This window comes from Caloenas nicobarica, chromosome 6, assembly GCF_036013445.1.
Source record: "Caloenas nicobarica isolate bCalNic1 chromosome 6, bCalNic1.hap1, whole genome shotgun sequence".
Taxonomy (NCBI): Eukaryota; Metazoa; Chordata; class Aves; order Columbiformes; family Columbidae; genus Caloenas; species Caloenas nicobarica.
In genome coordinates, this window is record NC_088250.1 from 35060235 (window position 1) to 35075937 (window position 15703).

At 40.1% G+C, this 15703-nt stretch overlaps 1 protein-coding gene across 1 annotated transcript in view; it reads right to left on the reverse strand.

Moving 5' to 3' along the window:
- Nucleotides 1–539: 539 nt before the first annotated feature.
- TMEM163 (transmembrane protein 163) overlaps nucleotides 540–15703 on the reverse strand; it is a 91757-nt gene continuing 76593 nt past the window's right edge. Inside the window, exons 6-8 of the mRNA XM_065638173.1 lie at nucleotides 6267–6378; nucleotides 2015–2156; nucleotides 540–628 (exon numbers count right to left, since the gene is read on the reverse strand). Of these exons, the coding sequence (XP_065494245.1) occupies nucleotides 568–628; nucleotides 2015–2156; nucleotides 6267–6378 (315 nt within the window). The 3' untranslated portion in view covers nucleotides 540–567. The remainder of the gene's footprint in view (nucleotides 629–2014; nucleotides 2157–6266; nucleotides 6379–15703) is intronic.

Genomic DNA, 15703 nt, shown 5'->3' on the forward strand with positions numbered 1-15703 from the left:
CTCTGGTCACAGAAAGGTTTGTACCTGCTCTTTCTGTGTCTCTTTGAATGAGGGGGAGGAAATAGCTACTTAAGTGTTTTAAGCAACACAGCTCTTGGTGTCCAGACTCTACATAGGATACTCTGTTGGCTGAAGAGGTTAGCGAGGATTGTACTTCTGTTGCAGAATGTGTTTGGGAAAATACAGGCCAGGAAAAAAAACTAATTAAAAAAAAAAAAAATCTCAAACTGGCACTTCTTTACCCACAGGCTCATCACATCATTAAGAACACTTTCACTCTAGAATATACAACATTGCAGCTGGGTTAAAACTTTAAAACTGCAAACTGCATGTTTTCTATTGTCACAGGAATCAATAGCATACATGGAAAAAAAAATGCTGTTTCGCTGAATTGCAAGCAGTGTGCACATTTGCCAATTTTACAGAGAGATTTCCCATTAAAACGAACTTCAACATAAACAGACCACGGGAAACAAACTGCATATTTAGTAAAATACCATTGGCACCACTTGCCAAAACGTACAATGCTGTAGTTTTACAGTCCTGACAAAGAAGAGGGTGTGATCTTCACTCAAACATCTCATAATGGCGTGTTTGCCTTACACGGGGTATCATATCGATAAGCAACCTGCAGAGGAAAGCACAGGAGTGTTGAAGCAGAGGCATAGGAAAGCCCTGGAGCTGGGCTGTTGTATTGACCTGTAAATATTGATTTATTTTACAAATAACAAAAAAGAACTCATGCAGTAACAGCCTTATCTTGCTCCCTCCTCATCAGAATAAATTCTGTCCCGCAATTAATTCTGCCCAAAAGAGAGCGTAAAACAAACTGCGTGGAGAAAAACTGCACCGCACCACAGCCACCGAGGGACTCAGGGGACAGGGACTCTGGTCGCAGCCTCGTTCACACCAGGCTGCTGCTGGCAGGAGCCATCTGACATGAGAGGAGATTTGCAGCAGTTTCACAAACTGTCAAATCGGGTAGTTGCCAAAACAGAATTTAGTTTTATCCTTCATGAGCCTTCGCTGTGTCTTGGTGACGCAACGGCTGAGCAGAGCAGACCGATGGTGTGTATGCAGCATGAGTTATAGTGGCTGCACAAAACACTTTAGATGCTCTTTGGTATGTTTAAATAAATAATTTTGTATAGATTTACTCCATGGTTTTCCAGAACAGCTAGTTTTACAATGGAAGTAGTGATTATAGTTATTTTTCCAAGAATAGTATTTCCCATTAACATGTTCATTTAATTTTCCAAGTTAAAAAAAATAACCACACAGCTTCCAGATGACGGCTACTGTAGCGTGGCCACAGTCTGCTTCTCAAGAGGCACCATTCCAGTTAACCAAGATGCTACATGTCCCCCTTTCTCTTATGGCAGAAGGCAGAATAAAATGCAAAACTCCCAGAGTTCATTCAGTTGAGGGAAATCATGGCAGCAATGAAGCACATGGCAGAGCTTCACTTGATTTTATTCTATTTCTGGTGTCGTGACTCAAAAAAGCACCTTAAAATTTAACAGAAACAACATTTGAAACACGACTGGCTAACCTTCAGTTCAGAAGTCGTGACAGGGTAGGGCTAGGATGGAAATCACCAGCAAGGTCATTCTGTAAACTTGGGGACCTCACCTTTAACCTACACTTCCTTTGGAAAAAAACCCAGTGCTTAGAAATGTGCCACAAAGACAGCACGGAGGGATTCTCATCCAGGATTTTTGGTTATTTTTTTAAAATACCTCAAAGCCTGTATTTCCAAATTCAGGTATACAAAAGTATTCTAAAAGTTATTCCAATTTCTTTTTTAAGCCTGGCTTCTTTCCAACTGGTGTGAAACACAGAATCTTTTATCCCTTTCCATACACTCTCCCTTAGTATTGGCAGCTGCTATAATAAATTCCAGTGACTGATTCGGCTGGAGGTACTTAAGCCTTTAAGAGCTACGGCTTATTACGTTAACCAGACAGCCCATCTGCTGGACATACCAAAATATCTGCTAGCAGGAGATACTCACTTGATTCCATAGGCAAATATTGTGAGTCCAATTAAAACTCCTATACTGCCATCCAGAAACCAGACAGAAGAATTGTGTTTAAAAACTTCTGCGCTGAGAAGGATGGAAAATCCCATTATTCCACCTACAAGAGAGTTGAAACCTAGAAGGGGAAAAAAAATATGAAAGTAAGAACAAAATCTGAAGGAATTTGCTTTAACCATCTCTCCTAAGAAGAGGTGACCTGCAGGGAGACAAGGAATTGTTATTCCAGTGTCACCAGAGAGGGACAGACCCCCAGGAGCCGCTTGGCAGTGCTGGCACCGCACTAAGGACACAGAGAACATTTGGTGTCTGGCAGTACATTGTGAGACCTCTGTCAGTTGTCACGTCTGATAGAAATAACTTCACAGTGATTTTGCTGCACTACATGTCTTGATTTGGTCAGCCCCAATATTTTCATTCTCTGTTTAGTCCCAAATCGTGGTTCTAGCTTTCACCTCTCAATGCTCATTGTCCAAACAGCAACATTCCTTCAAAATGCTGGGCTTGCTGCACCTTGGCTCTGACAGTCAAGCACTTATCTCTCATACAGCTCATTGTCAGGAATGAAGCATTTTTGAGTTTTGCACAATAACGTTTCAAAGACCTTCTCTTCAAGCTTTTTACCCCATTCCACATAGTTATTTACATGTATTTGGCACTACAGCTTAGAGCTGCATACACTGCTGAATGCATTAGGGAAGACATACAGTATAACCTTAAAAATATTTTCCATTTATGCCTCAGACATATCACAGGAGCTTTGTATTTATTATTCACAATTTTTATGAACATCCTTTTAGATTCCTCTTTCTTTTTAAAAACCTTTGTCTTTGTCTCCGAGCCTCTCCCTTCAAAATCCTCCCAGAGCTTTTGGAATAATTAATGCAAATTCTTCCTTCACCTCTTCTTTGATTGGTTATTGTTTTGGAGTTTAAATCATTCTTTGTGTTCATTATTTTTCCTCAAATTCCTTTTCTCTGTTTTTTTTTTTTTTATTCAATAACCCAAAAGACATCACTGTTGTTCTACTAAAAAAAAACCAAAAAAAAGGTCACTGACAATGCATTCATTTGGTAGATACATATAATATTTAACCTAGTTAACAATTGAAAAATCAAATATGGAATATTCTATATTGCTTGGTGAGTCAACTGTTGTGAGCTGCTGCTTATAGTACGTACCCAGTTTTTTCCCTGTTCCCCACGACTCCCAACCACCATGTACATGACACTTATTCCTGAATGTCTCATCCAAACCTCCTACAGCCAGTCCTCACCTAGACCACATTAAGTCTTTCTGAAAAACGTAGCTAAAAATTGACCTTTCCTATGTATCCGTACAGCTGAAATACCTGTATAAACCATCAATACTGTGATTAAGATTCACCAGATCCCTGTCAGGAGGTGTTTAAATGCAAAGGAAACCTGGCCAAAGAACAGCACTTATTACTCAGCAAGTCTGAGGCAGAACACAGCACACAGCCCTGCAAAGAAAAAGGGGTTGTTTTTTTTTCAGACTGTACAATTGGCATCACAGGCATTGCATGTAAATGCCTGATTATGGATTAATTATAACCCTATAGTTTAACCAAAACAGATACAATTACTCTGTCAACACTCTAGTCTAGAGCATCTAGAACGCTGGTCCCTTTTTATTCCCAGGCAATAAAACTTGTACTGCTAATAAGGGTTGAAGAAATATATATATATTGTGTGAATATATATAAAAAAGATTAAGTATAAATTAATTACCTATAAACTATAAACCAGTGTTACTTCCCCTGCTCCAGCTTCAGTCAGTATCCATCAGCATGATATGCAAAAGGCAGGAATGATACATTTTCTTGCCATTATTGGCTGACAGTTCAAATGATCTAAAAGCGACTTCCTAAGGAAATTGTTTTCTCTTCTTCAGTCAAACCTTTCTCTGCTGGTGTGGCAGGAAATCACATGCTGGCTGCAAGTATTAATCCAGACCCCACGTGCTGTGGATAGGGCTCGAACAGGAAAAAACAGGTGGCTAAATCTGGGAAGGAAACAGGTATCTGAAAACTTACAGAAAAGTTGGCTGACATCACCCAACTGGCACATCTCTGCATTTGTCCTCCGAGATGTTACAAAATTCAAGATAGGAAGGGCTGGTTTTATTATCCAAAAGACTTTTGCTATAAATAAATTGCACAAACAACATTTTGTCTTATCAGGATTCATACCTTTAGGCTTTAAAGAGACAAGCTCAACTCTAAAATAAAATTATTCTTTAAAAAAAGTCATTAATAGAGATTGACAGGTACGAGAGAGAATTTGCTGTTTTGAAAATAAACTTATTTTTCAGAAAGAAAAAATGTATGCTCTTACTACTCAAAACAGTTTGTTGGTCTACAGCCAGTAATTGCAAGAGGTAAATTAGCAGGAAACAGAAAACACTAAAAAAAGGTATGCAAGGGAGTGCTAAATCTGTCTCAGCTGCTGAATCACATTGTCTCCTACTGATTGTTAATAAATCAAGTATATATGTAAATATATCTTGTGAAAGAAGATATTTAACCACACATGGTAAGATCAGCCTCCTACATTTTCTAAAGTAGTTGTGAAGGAGAGAAAAGAGAGAGAAAAACCAGACCGAGCTAATTGTATACTTTGTTCCCTAATTTTTTTAATCAAAGAATGAGCAATCTCCAGCTCAGAAGCAATATAATTAGCACAAGGATGTAATTATGGGGGAAGATATTTCTGTGCCATACAGGAGACCAATTCAGAGCTATTCAGGAATTTTTCAGCTAATATATTGTCTGAAAAAACTGCTCTGTTATAAAAACAAGCTACATTTTTCAAAAGGGAGGGTTAATCGTCTGCCTGCCTGGACAGAATTCTGAAAGGATTGACATGTCCCACTTGCACGGTGACAGCGAAGGCAGCCAGACTCACTGGTCTGTAGCTCCCAGGATCCTTTCCCGAATCCTTTTTGCAGGCTGGGGATCTCTTTCATGATGCCTGAAGAGGTGACAGAGTCCATAGTAAAGAATAAGATCACTGAGCAGTGTGGTCTGTTGGGAGGGAATCACAAATGCAGGGAGACAGTAGCTTTGCCATAACCCCTGCACTGCTGATTTGATGCCTTTTTTGCTTATCTTGTATTTAAAAATACAAATACTTATGAAGAATTTATATAAGTGGGACGATGTAAAATATAAATACTCGTGTGTTATCATGCATTACCAAAAAAAAATCTGAGTATAAGTTACTTAAAATAAAGCAATTGTATGTATCCCTAGAGTAAGCTGAAAACTGAATTTCCTTAAAGTGAAATCTTTAGCAAAGTAATTTATCTATCACAATCCGTGCATCATTAACACCCCACCGTGTATGTTTAAGGAGCATTTCAAACTGGCCCGTGCTTGCAGATAAAATCTGGTAGAGGTTTGTAGGGCACTGTGAAACTTTCGCCATCATTGTGGCCTCTCTTGTTTGCAGAGCCGATCTCCGTGGCTTTGTGAAGACTCAAAAGCTTGAGCCTTGTCCGCAAGAGGTGTATCTGAAGCTGCCTTTAAAATATGCCTTTAAACATAGTTTTCAAAACAACAGAAGTGAGGTGCTATGCACCTGAGCCAACAGTCATGGCAGGGAGGTTTTCTACGGCTACAGCGGGCGAGATTCACCTTGTGCCAAACCCGGGCAGGGCAGGCGGCAAAGGCAAAGGTTTCGTCTCACATGGGCAATGTTAAACCAGCTCTACCAAGCGAGTGGCAGGAAAAACACTACGGTGGCAAATTCCTTCTACAGGGGGTGTGTATGAATGATGGCAGGGAGGCGTCTTCTGCTAGGATTTAACTGCAGGGCTGAAACTCATTACCATAGGCAGCAAGGATGGATGTGATTAACCAGAGCTACATAAACTGGTGTCTTATGCCCCCTCTGTAGACTCACCTCCAACTAATACGCACCTAATTTATTATATGCTCTACTTCTAACTCTGTTATTGCTTACTATCCACACATTAACTGTTTGGCTTCCACCAGACATGCCCATATCAGCCACGGTATCTATGCAAGAAGCGAATGCTATCACGGACTGTTCTGCGTTGGGTTTTGGGGTTTTGTTTGTTTGTTTGTTTCCCATTTCCCAGTGGCCACCTTATTTCAATGCTCTTTCACAGTTGCCCTCGTGCAGGGGTCTGCAACATTCCCTAGAGAAGTCTATAAATGCAGCAGGATCAACTTCACACTCACCATCGGTTATCAGCGCTCTGCTTGTAAGGACCTTTCCCAGCATAAATTTGATTACAGCCAAGACAGTGCAAAGGATTCCACTTAAAACGGAGACACTATACAGAAAATCATCCTGAAAGAAAAAATGTCAGACATTAGTATATCTTCTAGTCATGCTTCATATATTAAATGACAAGTTGTACTAGTTATTGTGCAATTATTTGTGCCACTGAAGGATACCACCTGAGAAAAAGATTTCCTGAGTTATGACTTGCATGACAGCTGGTGCTTATTTTATTTCTGTTGCCGTCTGTAGTTGCTTTTGCAAACATAATTAATGATGGTTCCAAGCAACAAATTTAGAATTGACCCAAACTCCTCCGAATCAGGAGGTTCTGTACCTGCAGGGCTGTCTGCAGACTGCCCAGGAATCCAGTGTCCAGTGCGGGCAGTGATGAAGTCCTCCCAGGCAGGAGGAAGGCTTGAGAGGAGAATCCCACTTACCAGACCTCTGTTGATTTTTGATGTGAGAAATAACCATTTAGTATTGTTTCTGATTCTGCACTTGCTTTGGTTTTGTTTGGTTTCCTTCTCCTAAGGTAAAAGTCTGGTGCAAGCTACATTCATAAGACTTTTGATACTGATGTGCAAAGTCATGCTTAGCTCTTTGTTAGAAAACAATTTTTCCACAGACTTCAATTTCACAGCTCCCGAAACATCCACATTGCTTAATTTGAATGTATAACATGGGCTCCCGAGGCTCCCTCAAGAGAAAGCTGTATGTCTATGCAGGGCAAATAAAAGCAATTAATTATTGTTTAACACAGATTCTCTCAAAGGTCATCTGGAGGCACCTACCTCTATCTGCTGACCATTTTGTGTTTGGTTGTGGTGGGAGGAAACACTCCTGGGTGCTGAAACACCAGCATCGCAATAAAGTACCCTCAGAGGGCTGTGCAGAGAAGCCCAGGCCAGCTCTGAGGATGCCTCCCTGCCATCTAAACACGGAGCTTGGGAATAGATTCATTCATTACCCTTAACAGAAGCTTTAATTTAAGCTGCTGCAGCATCAGTACAAATAAAGGAAATACTAAGAATATATATATTTTTTTACCTGCAGGTTTAAGTGGGCCAGTGTCATTGGGACCCTGTTACTGATTAAAATACTCTGCAAAAATCCCCGTTGATAGTAAACATTGTCATGATGATTCATCATCAGCTCCATCCATTTTCATTATTTTAGCAGCAATTCAAAACCCGAAGAAATCAAAAAATGGTTTCAAAAGCTGCTTAGGAAGATACTGGGAATTAAATTACTAGTATAATGTACTCGCATCCCTAAATAAATCATTCAATATATTTTTTATACAATTTTTAATGTCATATAATTTTCAAAATCTCCTTCATTCACTCTCAGTCATGAGCTCATTCTCTCTAGTCCTGATATGATATTGAATATGAAGACAAAATGCACTTAGGAAAAGAGAGTAAAATAGAAGCACTAAGAACACAGAACTCAAGCACTGGGTAAAGTAGGATAAAAAGCATTTGTAAAATTAATCTAACAAAACAACTGGAAAATACCCAGGCAATTTTGGAGTACCAGTGAAGGACTAAGGAAGGACTGGGGATATTTGCTTGCTGTCAGCCTAGCAAGAAAAACTGGGAGCTTTCAGAAGATCTGAAATGACAACAAAGCTCCAAAAGTCTGGATAAGCTTTGCAAAAAGCACTTGAAATTTGAGATCCTTGTCAAATTTGCGCCTCTAAATTTTGTGCATCTTTCTCAAAAATGTATATACACTGAGCCCAAAGAATTAACTTTGATAGCCTGACACATTCTGATTAGTCTTACCGTTATCTAATCCCATGTAATATTAGGTACTTTACCTAATATTCAGTATACAGCATACATGTAAGACTTCAGAATAATCTGAAGCAGAAAGTGGTGCTCCATCAACGTAATCCTTTCTATCCCAGCCTGCCAAGTTTGCGGTCCGAATGCCAGTTCTCTTGCATCTCATTTGCCAACGGTCAATCACTGTGTGAGGCCTCCTATTTCATCATCACCCCACAGACTCTCCAAAAACTTATTGCTGACTCCCAGGCATCCCTACCTCATCTTCATCTTCCTCCTCAGCAAAGCACAAGCTTTGCCACTCGCGCAGAACCAAATGTTGCAGACCTCGTGGAGGTAAACTGCTTTGCTATCAGAAGTCAGGTTACTGTCAGCCTTGGGCTGATGAAATGCAGTTTTCCTACACCTATGAAATTCTTGGGGATGGACCTGCAAACAATTACAAATTCACATAATTTGGAAAAAACCCCCTATGAATCTCAATACAACAGATTTTGAAAATTATTGATACGAATGCTCAAAAGTCCAAGTATGAATTCAGAATCTTGAAGCTGCTAAGCTTTACCCCTGTGTTACAGCATAAGATTTCATCCCCTGCATGGGACGTTATTTTGAGCTGGTTTGGTTTTTAATTGTCACAGCACGTACCATAGATTTTTGGGGTGAATTCAGTTTTTTTCCTACCTGTGTCACTAAACTCACGGTATGTGGAAATACATCTTGCTATTAATTCTGGCTATGTGGTTGTGACCTAATTGAGTCTAGGCACAAAATTAGTCTAGAATACATCAATGCCTCATCTGTGATACAGATTTCTGAATCACTTCATAAAGTGAATTAATTAACAGGCTTGTTTAGAGGATTCAGAAACTAGAAATTCTTCATATGTTTGGGTTTTCATTGAATCACAAAGACAAGCTCATTTCATTGCTAATACTGATCCAACAGCCACTGATAATGCAGAAGACCTGACATATTGAAGGTCCTTTGTTATCACGGTGGACACAGAAAGGGAAGAAGTTAAAAAACCTGCTCTTAATGCAAACACCTCAGCAGTTTCTTGCTTTAGACTGTGCCAAATATATTTTTTTGGAAGATTATACTCACGTTTTTAATCTCTAAAACTCTAAATCTAGATGGTATGTAAGTAATGATCTCCAGTTGTGTGCAGCTTTGCACAACAGCCACCGGGAGGCAGCAGATAACACAGTAACTGAGCAACTGAAGAGGGAAAAAAAAATACTGTAAATTCACATTCCTCAGTATTTTGCTTTGCTTTCTGGGTGTCCAGGCACCCAAGAGCTGGAAGAAGAAGAATGAGGCTACTTGCCACTAACAAGAATGTTGTAAGACGATGTAAGAGATCAGCACACATGGCGAAGCCCGGCAGCCTGGGCAGGCCCTGCAGCGTGTTGCCTGAGAGAGGCAGTAATGGGAGAGGAACGGATCAAATCACTGCCTTGGCGCTACTGTGCTGCACTGGTCAGAGCTGGGACCAGTTTTAGACAGTGGGATTCCACAAATTACCTGAGGGAGGGCTGCTGAGGGTTAAGCTGCTGCGCTGGAGCTGGAGCCGGCTGATGGGACACACGACAGACACACGTATTTTGCTGCAGCGCTCCGGGCTCTGAAGAGTTAAACACGTCATACTGTGGCTGTGAAATGATTCCCATTAAACTAGCTCATCCTTTGGAGAAATGAAGAAAAGGGAAGCCATAATGGAGGGCTAAATTAATAAAATCAGCCTGGCCATCTGGCAGCACATCCCTCCGGATCTCCCCGCAGCCGTGCCCTCCCCGTACCCCGTGCCTGCCCATCTGACAGTCATTCAGAGCAAGGAGCACATCCAGCCACACTCACGTACATGTCCTTGGTGTTAGTTTAATTAAAGCAGCCGCAAATTGTGACAGATGATAAAAATTTAAATTATGATCATTTCCATATGATAAAGGCTTCTCACCGTGGTAAGTGAAGCTCTTTCCTTCTCCATTTCTTTTCATCGTATTCCCTCATTACATGAGACCTTAATTAAGGACACATATACATTATTAGATGGCTTCGTGTATAAAACCGCACTGTCCACAAAGCGAGGTGCCCGTCCTGGCCTGCCACCTCATTGCATGGCACTCTAACAGCTGCAATGTCTCTACTTAAGAGTTATTTAAGATTCTATGCTGTGACCGTTTCCCAAAAGAAAGCTTTCCTAGGATGCTCTGTTTTCAGTCCTGGGAAGGAATAACAGAAGTCAGCAGGCAGCTTTTCCTCCATCTCACCCAAACGCCCTGCGCAGCTGAGAAGTGGGGTGAAAAAAAAAGTGACAACAGTTCTGTCCCTACTTTCAAGGATCTCACCAAAAAGCAGCAGTAATCTTATGGCCTAAGGAAAATTTGCTGATGATGATGTGACTTTGATCTCTTTCTGAATCTACTGTAGAAACTCAAAAAAAGCCACGGGGGATGTTTCAGTGCTTGGCTTATTAGGTGGAGATATTTTAACCCAATTCCCAGCCTAGTAACTAAATTTCAGCTGATTTGTGCTCCTAATCTTTTCCTAGAATGCATCTCGCCAAATCTGACCCTAAAAACTTTGCCCTGATTTCATATATTATTTCTACCAACTCTTCTCCGCCCCCTCCCCTTTAATTACAGCCCTTTTACTTCCCCTTCTGGGATGTAAAAACGTTCTCATTTCATCTGAAGTGTTCAGTGTTGAGTAAAATGGTGTTCATTGGTACGGGAGGAAGGCGGCATGTTCAGTGTTCCTCTCCAGTGGTCACAACACATACAATATTAAAATCTGTGTATGATCCTCCTCTCTGGCCATCCTTGGCAGCTCATTCTAGTGTGACCCCAAAACAAGCTGCTTCTCTTGCACCCACCAGCTGCAGATTTCTTGCCACCCTTCTGCCCTCCTCGTAACTTCTTCTCTGAACTGGCCAGAGGCTGAACCACCTCCCCACTCCCACAGGAGCTGGGAATTACTGGTCCCACTTTTCTCAAGCCATTTTTTCCTTTCCCAGAGAAGCTGGTGTCTCGTGGTGGTGCACCTCTTCTCTGCTGAGCCTCACTCCTCTTGGCTGAGGAGGTAGGGACACGTTCTGGAACGCTACAGATGCTGTTGGCAGGAGCAATGTCATGGCTAGCCCCAACTGAGCTGAGTTTGCGCTGTTAAATATTAATTTTGCCCATCACTGCGACTCACCATCTGTCTCACAGGTCCCGACAATGACCCTTCTTCATTCTAGCTGACTTGTCACCATCCTCCCCTGTGTCCATCAGGGTCTGCTGCCCCCCTGCTCCACATCCCCACCTCCACACGCTTTCCAGCGCCTCCCGCTCTTCCAGCTCCCTCAGCAGCTCTCACATCAGCCATCGCATTGCTAAAAGTCCCTCTGTGGAGCGTGTTATTTAACCAAAAAGCACTGGTTTCCCTCCTCTCTCCTCTTGAGGATTCTGTTTATATAGATAATAACTGAGATGTTTTGAATACGAACAACAACAAAAAATCCAAATCTCTATCACTTTCTCCCAAATAATAAACATTTTATATAATCAGTCTAGAAGGAGCTTATGGGAAGCCGACGGTCTCTCTCACCAGCTAACTTCAAAAGCAACAAGAGTTTTAATCGCACTTCACTGTCAGAAAACAAACCAACAGCCCCGTGTCTGACTCAAGTAGCAGACAGTCTTCACATGGAGATATAAAGATCTATTATTAGCACAAAAAAACCTCCCAACACACCACACCTCTTATGGATGTTTAAACTTGTATCTTTGGTGCTGAAGTGCTGTGACAAAGCAATTCCACAGTGCAGAGCACTTCAAGAAACAGATAAAGGATGCGCTGAATGCCACAGCGGGGGCACCGGGGCCAGGAACCAAGGGGCGATGAGCTCCCAAGAACTGTCTTAGGTGAGCTTAGAACTGCTTGAAACTTGGCTTCCCATTTCCCCAGAATTCATCTACATTGTTTTAGCATTAGAGAGCTATAAAACATAACTTCAAATGGTATTTGTCCACCCTGGGAAGCGCTCCCTAGTCAGACTGCCATTTGTACAACTAGCAGAGGACTGAGACCAGCAATACATTTTGCATAACCTACCCAGCAGCAGGTGCCAACTTTTATTTCTCATCAACATGAAAAAGTCTGGAAATAAGAATTTTCACCAATCACTTGAACAGAGAGCAGCTGATATGTTTTTCCTAAGCCTGGTTCCAAGTATCCACAACATTCTCACCAACCCATAAGCAGCATGCATATTTTAGGGTTAAATTAATTGTTTACAGCCAAACACCAAACCACCAAACCATACATAATAGGTAACAGTTATAAAACAGGATTCTAATGTATAATTAATGTACAAGGTACTTTGACTTGAAAGGGTAAGCAATAAATTCCCTCTCTATATATGAGAGATTAGAAATGTACAGCGAAGGAAGTGTAAGGACATGTATTACATTTGTATAATCACAACTATTTTTTGCTATATTGGCACTGAGCTATAAGTCAACTGTTCACATTGTTAAATGTATCTATGACGTATTTATTATGAACAATTAAATTACTAAATAAATTAGATCTCATAAAGCTACACTATGCCACTCCTAGCTCCCCATTCCAACTGCAATCAATAGTGTACGATAGAATTACATGAGCCTGATCTTTCAAGTGATTTCATTTATAAAAGCAGAGGCGCCACATCAGATGTGCTGCGTGTCTTTCGTACACAAACTGATTACATTTTTCCTTCTTTGTTCTGCAGGAAATGTCAGAAATATGGCATGATGCTTGCTTACTCTTGCCAAATAGTGTCCTTTGCCACCCTAATGAGGACAAATGCCAAACTGCATTGACATAACCTGTGTTATACTATTACCTAGGGAAATGCAAGCAGGAACGGAATAGTAAATGGATATTGATTTACAACCCCAGGTGAAATTAAAACAGTCATTCTCAGTGTGGCTGGGCTGGGCTTTTTTAGCCTTCTTTAACAAACAACAAAAGGTTTGCAAATTCTTTGTGGTTACCATCAAAATAAAATACGCCACTTACACTTAAATGACATTTCCGCTACCCCAGAATATATTGTAATTGACATGAAGAAGGTAAAGGGGTAAATGAAAAAGGATTTTTATTGGGCAGATGGTGGGTGTTAATACCAGCAAATGCTCGAAACCTATGCTTAAATTAGTTTTATCTCCTTTCTCAATATATTCACAAAACATCAAAAAAACACACTAAAATTTACACAAAAATCCAAGCATGACATCATCAAGATTATGCAAAATATCACTTTTCTTCCTTACTTGTAATGAAAAGTGGTGTGTACCAAATCCTCAGGGTCAGTACTGGCTGTGGCTACAGCTCTCTGAAACATCAATAAAGGAATGGTAATTCCTTTTCCTAGTGGGAATTATCTTATTACAGCTAACACAGGCTGGAGAACAAATGCTGTGAGTAACAATAGGAGAAATATTCTGATAGCTAGGGGAAAGAAAAACATAGTAAATCTGAGCCAACAAGAAGCAATTCTATTTTAGGTTCAACACTCAACATTCTAGAAAAAAAATGCTAAAATTACACGATCTGAGAAATATTAACTTTAAATTAATTGGAAGGATAAACAGAATGAAGGTTTTATATTCCAAATGTCAAACACTAATTAGCTTTGCAAGTCAGGTGTATTGAAGAACTGCTAAAATTATCAGAAGTCTTAATTCCAAACACCCCGGAAAGAAGAGCAGCTGGCCTGCTTCTAATACTTCCAGCAAGTATATTAGGAACAAAGGGAAAAAAAAAAAAAAAAAGAAACGGAACTAATAACTGTGGCATGTCATGCTGAAGCAGACCCTCAAAGAATAAAGATTCCCAGCTATACAAAAAACAGAACAACACAGAAAGAAGTGGAATTTGTAGCTGTAAGGTTCTCATGCTATAATGGCACAGCTCTCTTTCCTGTAAAAAAAAAAAAATTGTTGTCTTTGGACTTTGGGATCTTTCAGTATTTTTTCAAAGTTTTCCAGGTGTACAATTGCATGTTCACAGCTACTCTTCATTGCAAAAATATGCATGGTGCTTTGGCAGATCCACTGTATAGCATATGCATAGAAAGTCTAAGACAGTGTCACTTAAAAATTCTGAGAATGGCTCAGGGCCCCATATGGGCTCTATACAGCACAAGTACACCTACTTTTTACAGGAAATCATACCCAAATATCTGAGTGTCCTAGCTATATGATAAGGATAGGAGAGAAACAGTAAGATTTCCTTGAAAACAAACATGTTCCAAGGCAAGCGGAAATGTCATCACATCTCTAAATCCATAAAATAAGAAAGCTTGAACTAAAAATATTTTCAAGCAAATGAGAATGGTGGCCACAGCTTGACAAAGAAAGTGATTTATACGTATGTGTTGATGTGTGCAGTAACTGCGTCTGAATACACACCCCCACTCGAATCTGCCTCCAGAGGAAAATGAAACATCTCTGCAAATTCAAGGTAAGGTTAGATGACAGACAGATCCTCTCTGGAAGGGACATGAAAGCTTCATTATCATTCACTTCTCTGTCCAAAAATCAGAGACCCTTAATACCTTTTCTGACACTCCCTAGAAGTAATGTCCAAAGCTTAGAAAACATGGAAGAAAAAAAAAATCCATTATGCTTCCCACTGCATATATTCAATATTGTGGGTTTCCAGACTTTTTGGACAAATAAATCCCTTCAGTTACGATATTTGTCCTGTATCTACCATATCACCACCCCTGCAGTTCTTGGCTTCAGGATTTAATTCATTTAAAAACACAATAAGCAATAGAATTCTATGGAGCAGTTGCTAGAAAACACCGCTCTGCACCGCAAATATTGAAAATGCTAGCACAAGGGATTGTGTTCTGAACCCTGAGAATAAATATATACCTCAATTACTTGAAAATAAAATTTTCCCCATGATGGTAAGTAGCATAGAATTGATGTAAGTGTCGAATTCTATAGTAACTGTATAATTAATTCACTGGCCAACTCTCCTGACACAGTATGTCATTTTTCAAAGGAGGCTTCTTTTTAATTATTATAGAAAGTACTGTGCACAGGGAAAACCCTAAGTTTACCAAGAGTGACAATTTCTGAACTTGCTGTTAACTGTGCGAGATGGAATCTCCAGTTAAAGTGCTGTAGAAATATCAATTCAGTGCAATTTGCAAAAATGGACGTATTGTATAAATCCCTGGTGATCCCTACGCCTTGAATCCTGTGGGCTCTTAAGGCTTCTCCATCTGAAAATGGATATAAAACTAAAAAAAAAAGAAAGGTATGAAGGAAGCCAGTGATGACCAAAAATCAGCTTTTAGACCAACACAGCATGTCCACAGTTGCTGTTTTGTACATAAAACACACACACTACCAGGAGTCAACATTCCAAACCTTTATCATTAATATCATTCATATTTTAAACTCATTAATTTATCTAATCGTTCATATCCCACCCTACAGGCTACTTCAAAGGTAACTACAGTCATTGGTGTATGGAACGAGGGAACTAAAAGGAGAAATGCACCATTTCTGTGATTCCCAAGATTTTGAAGCATTTAAAAGAACTACAGA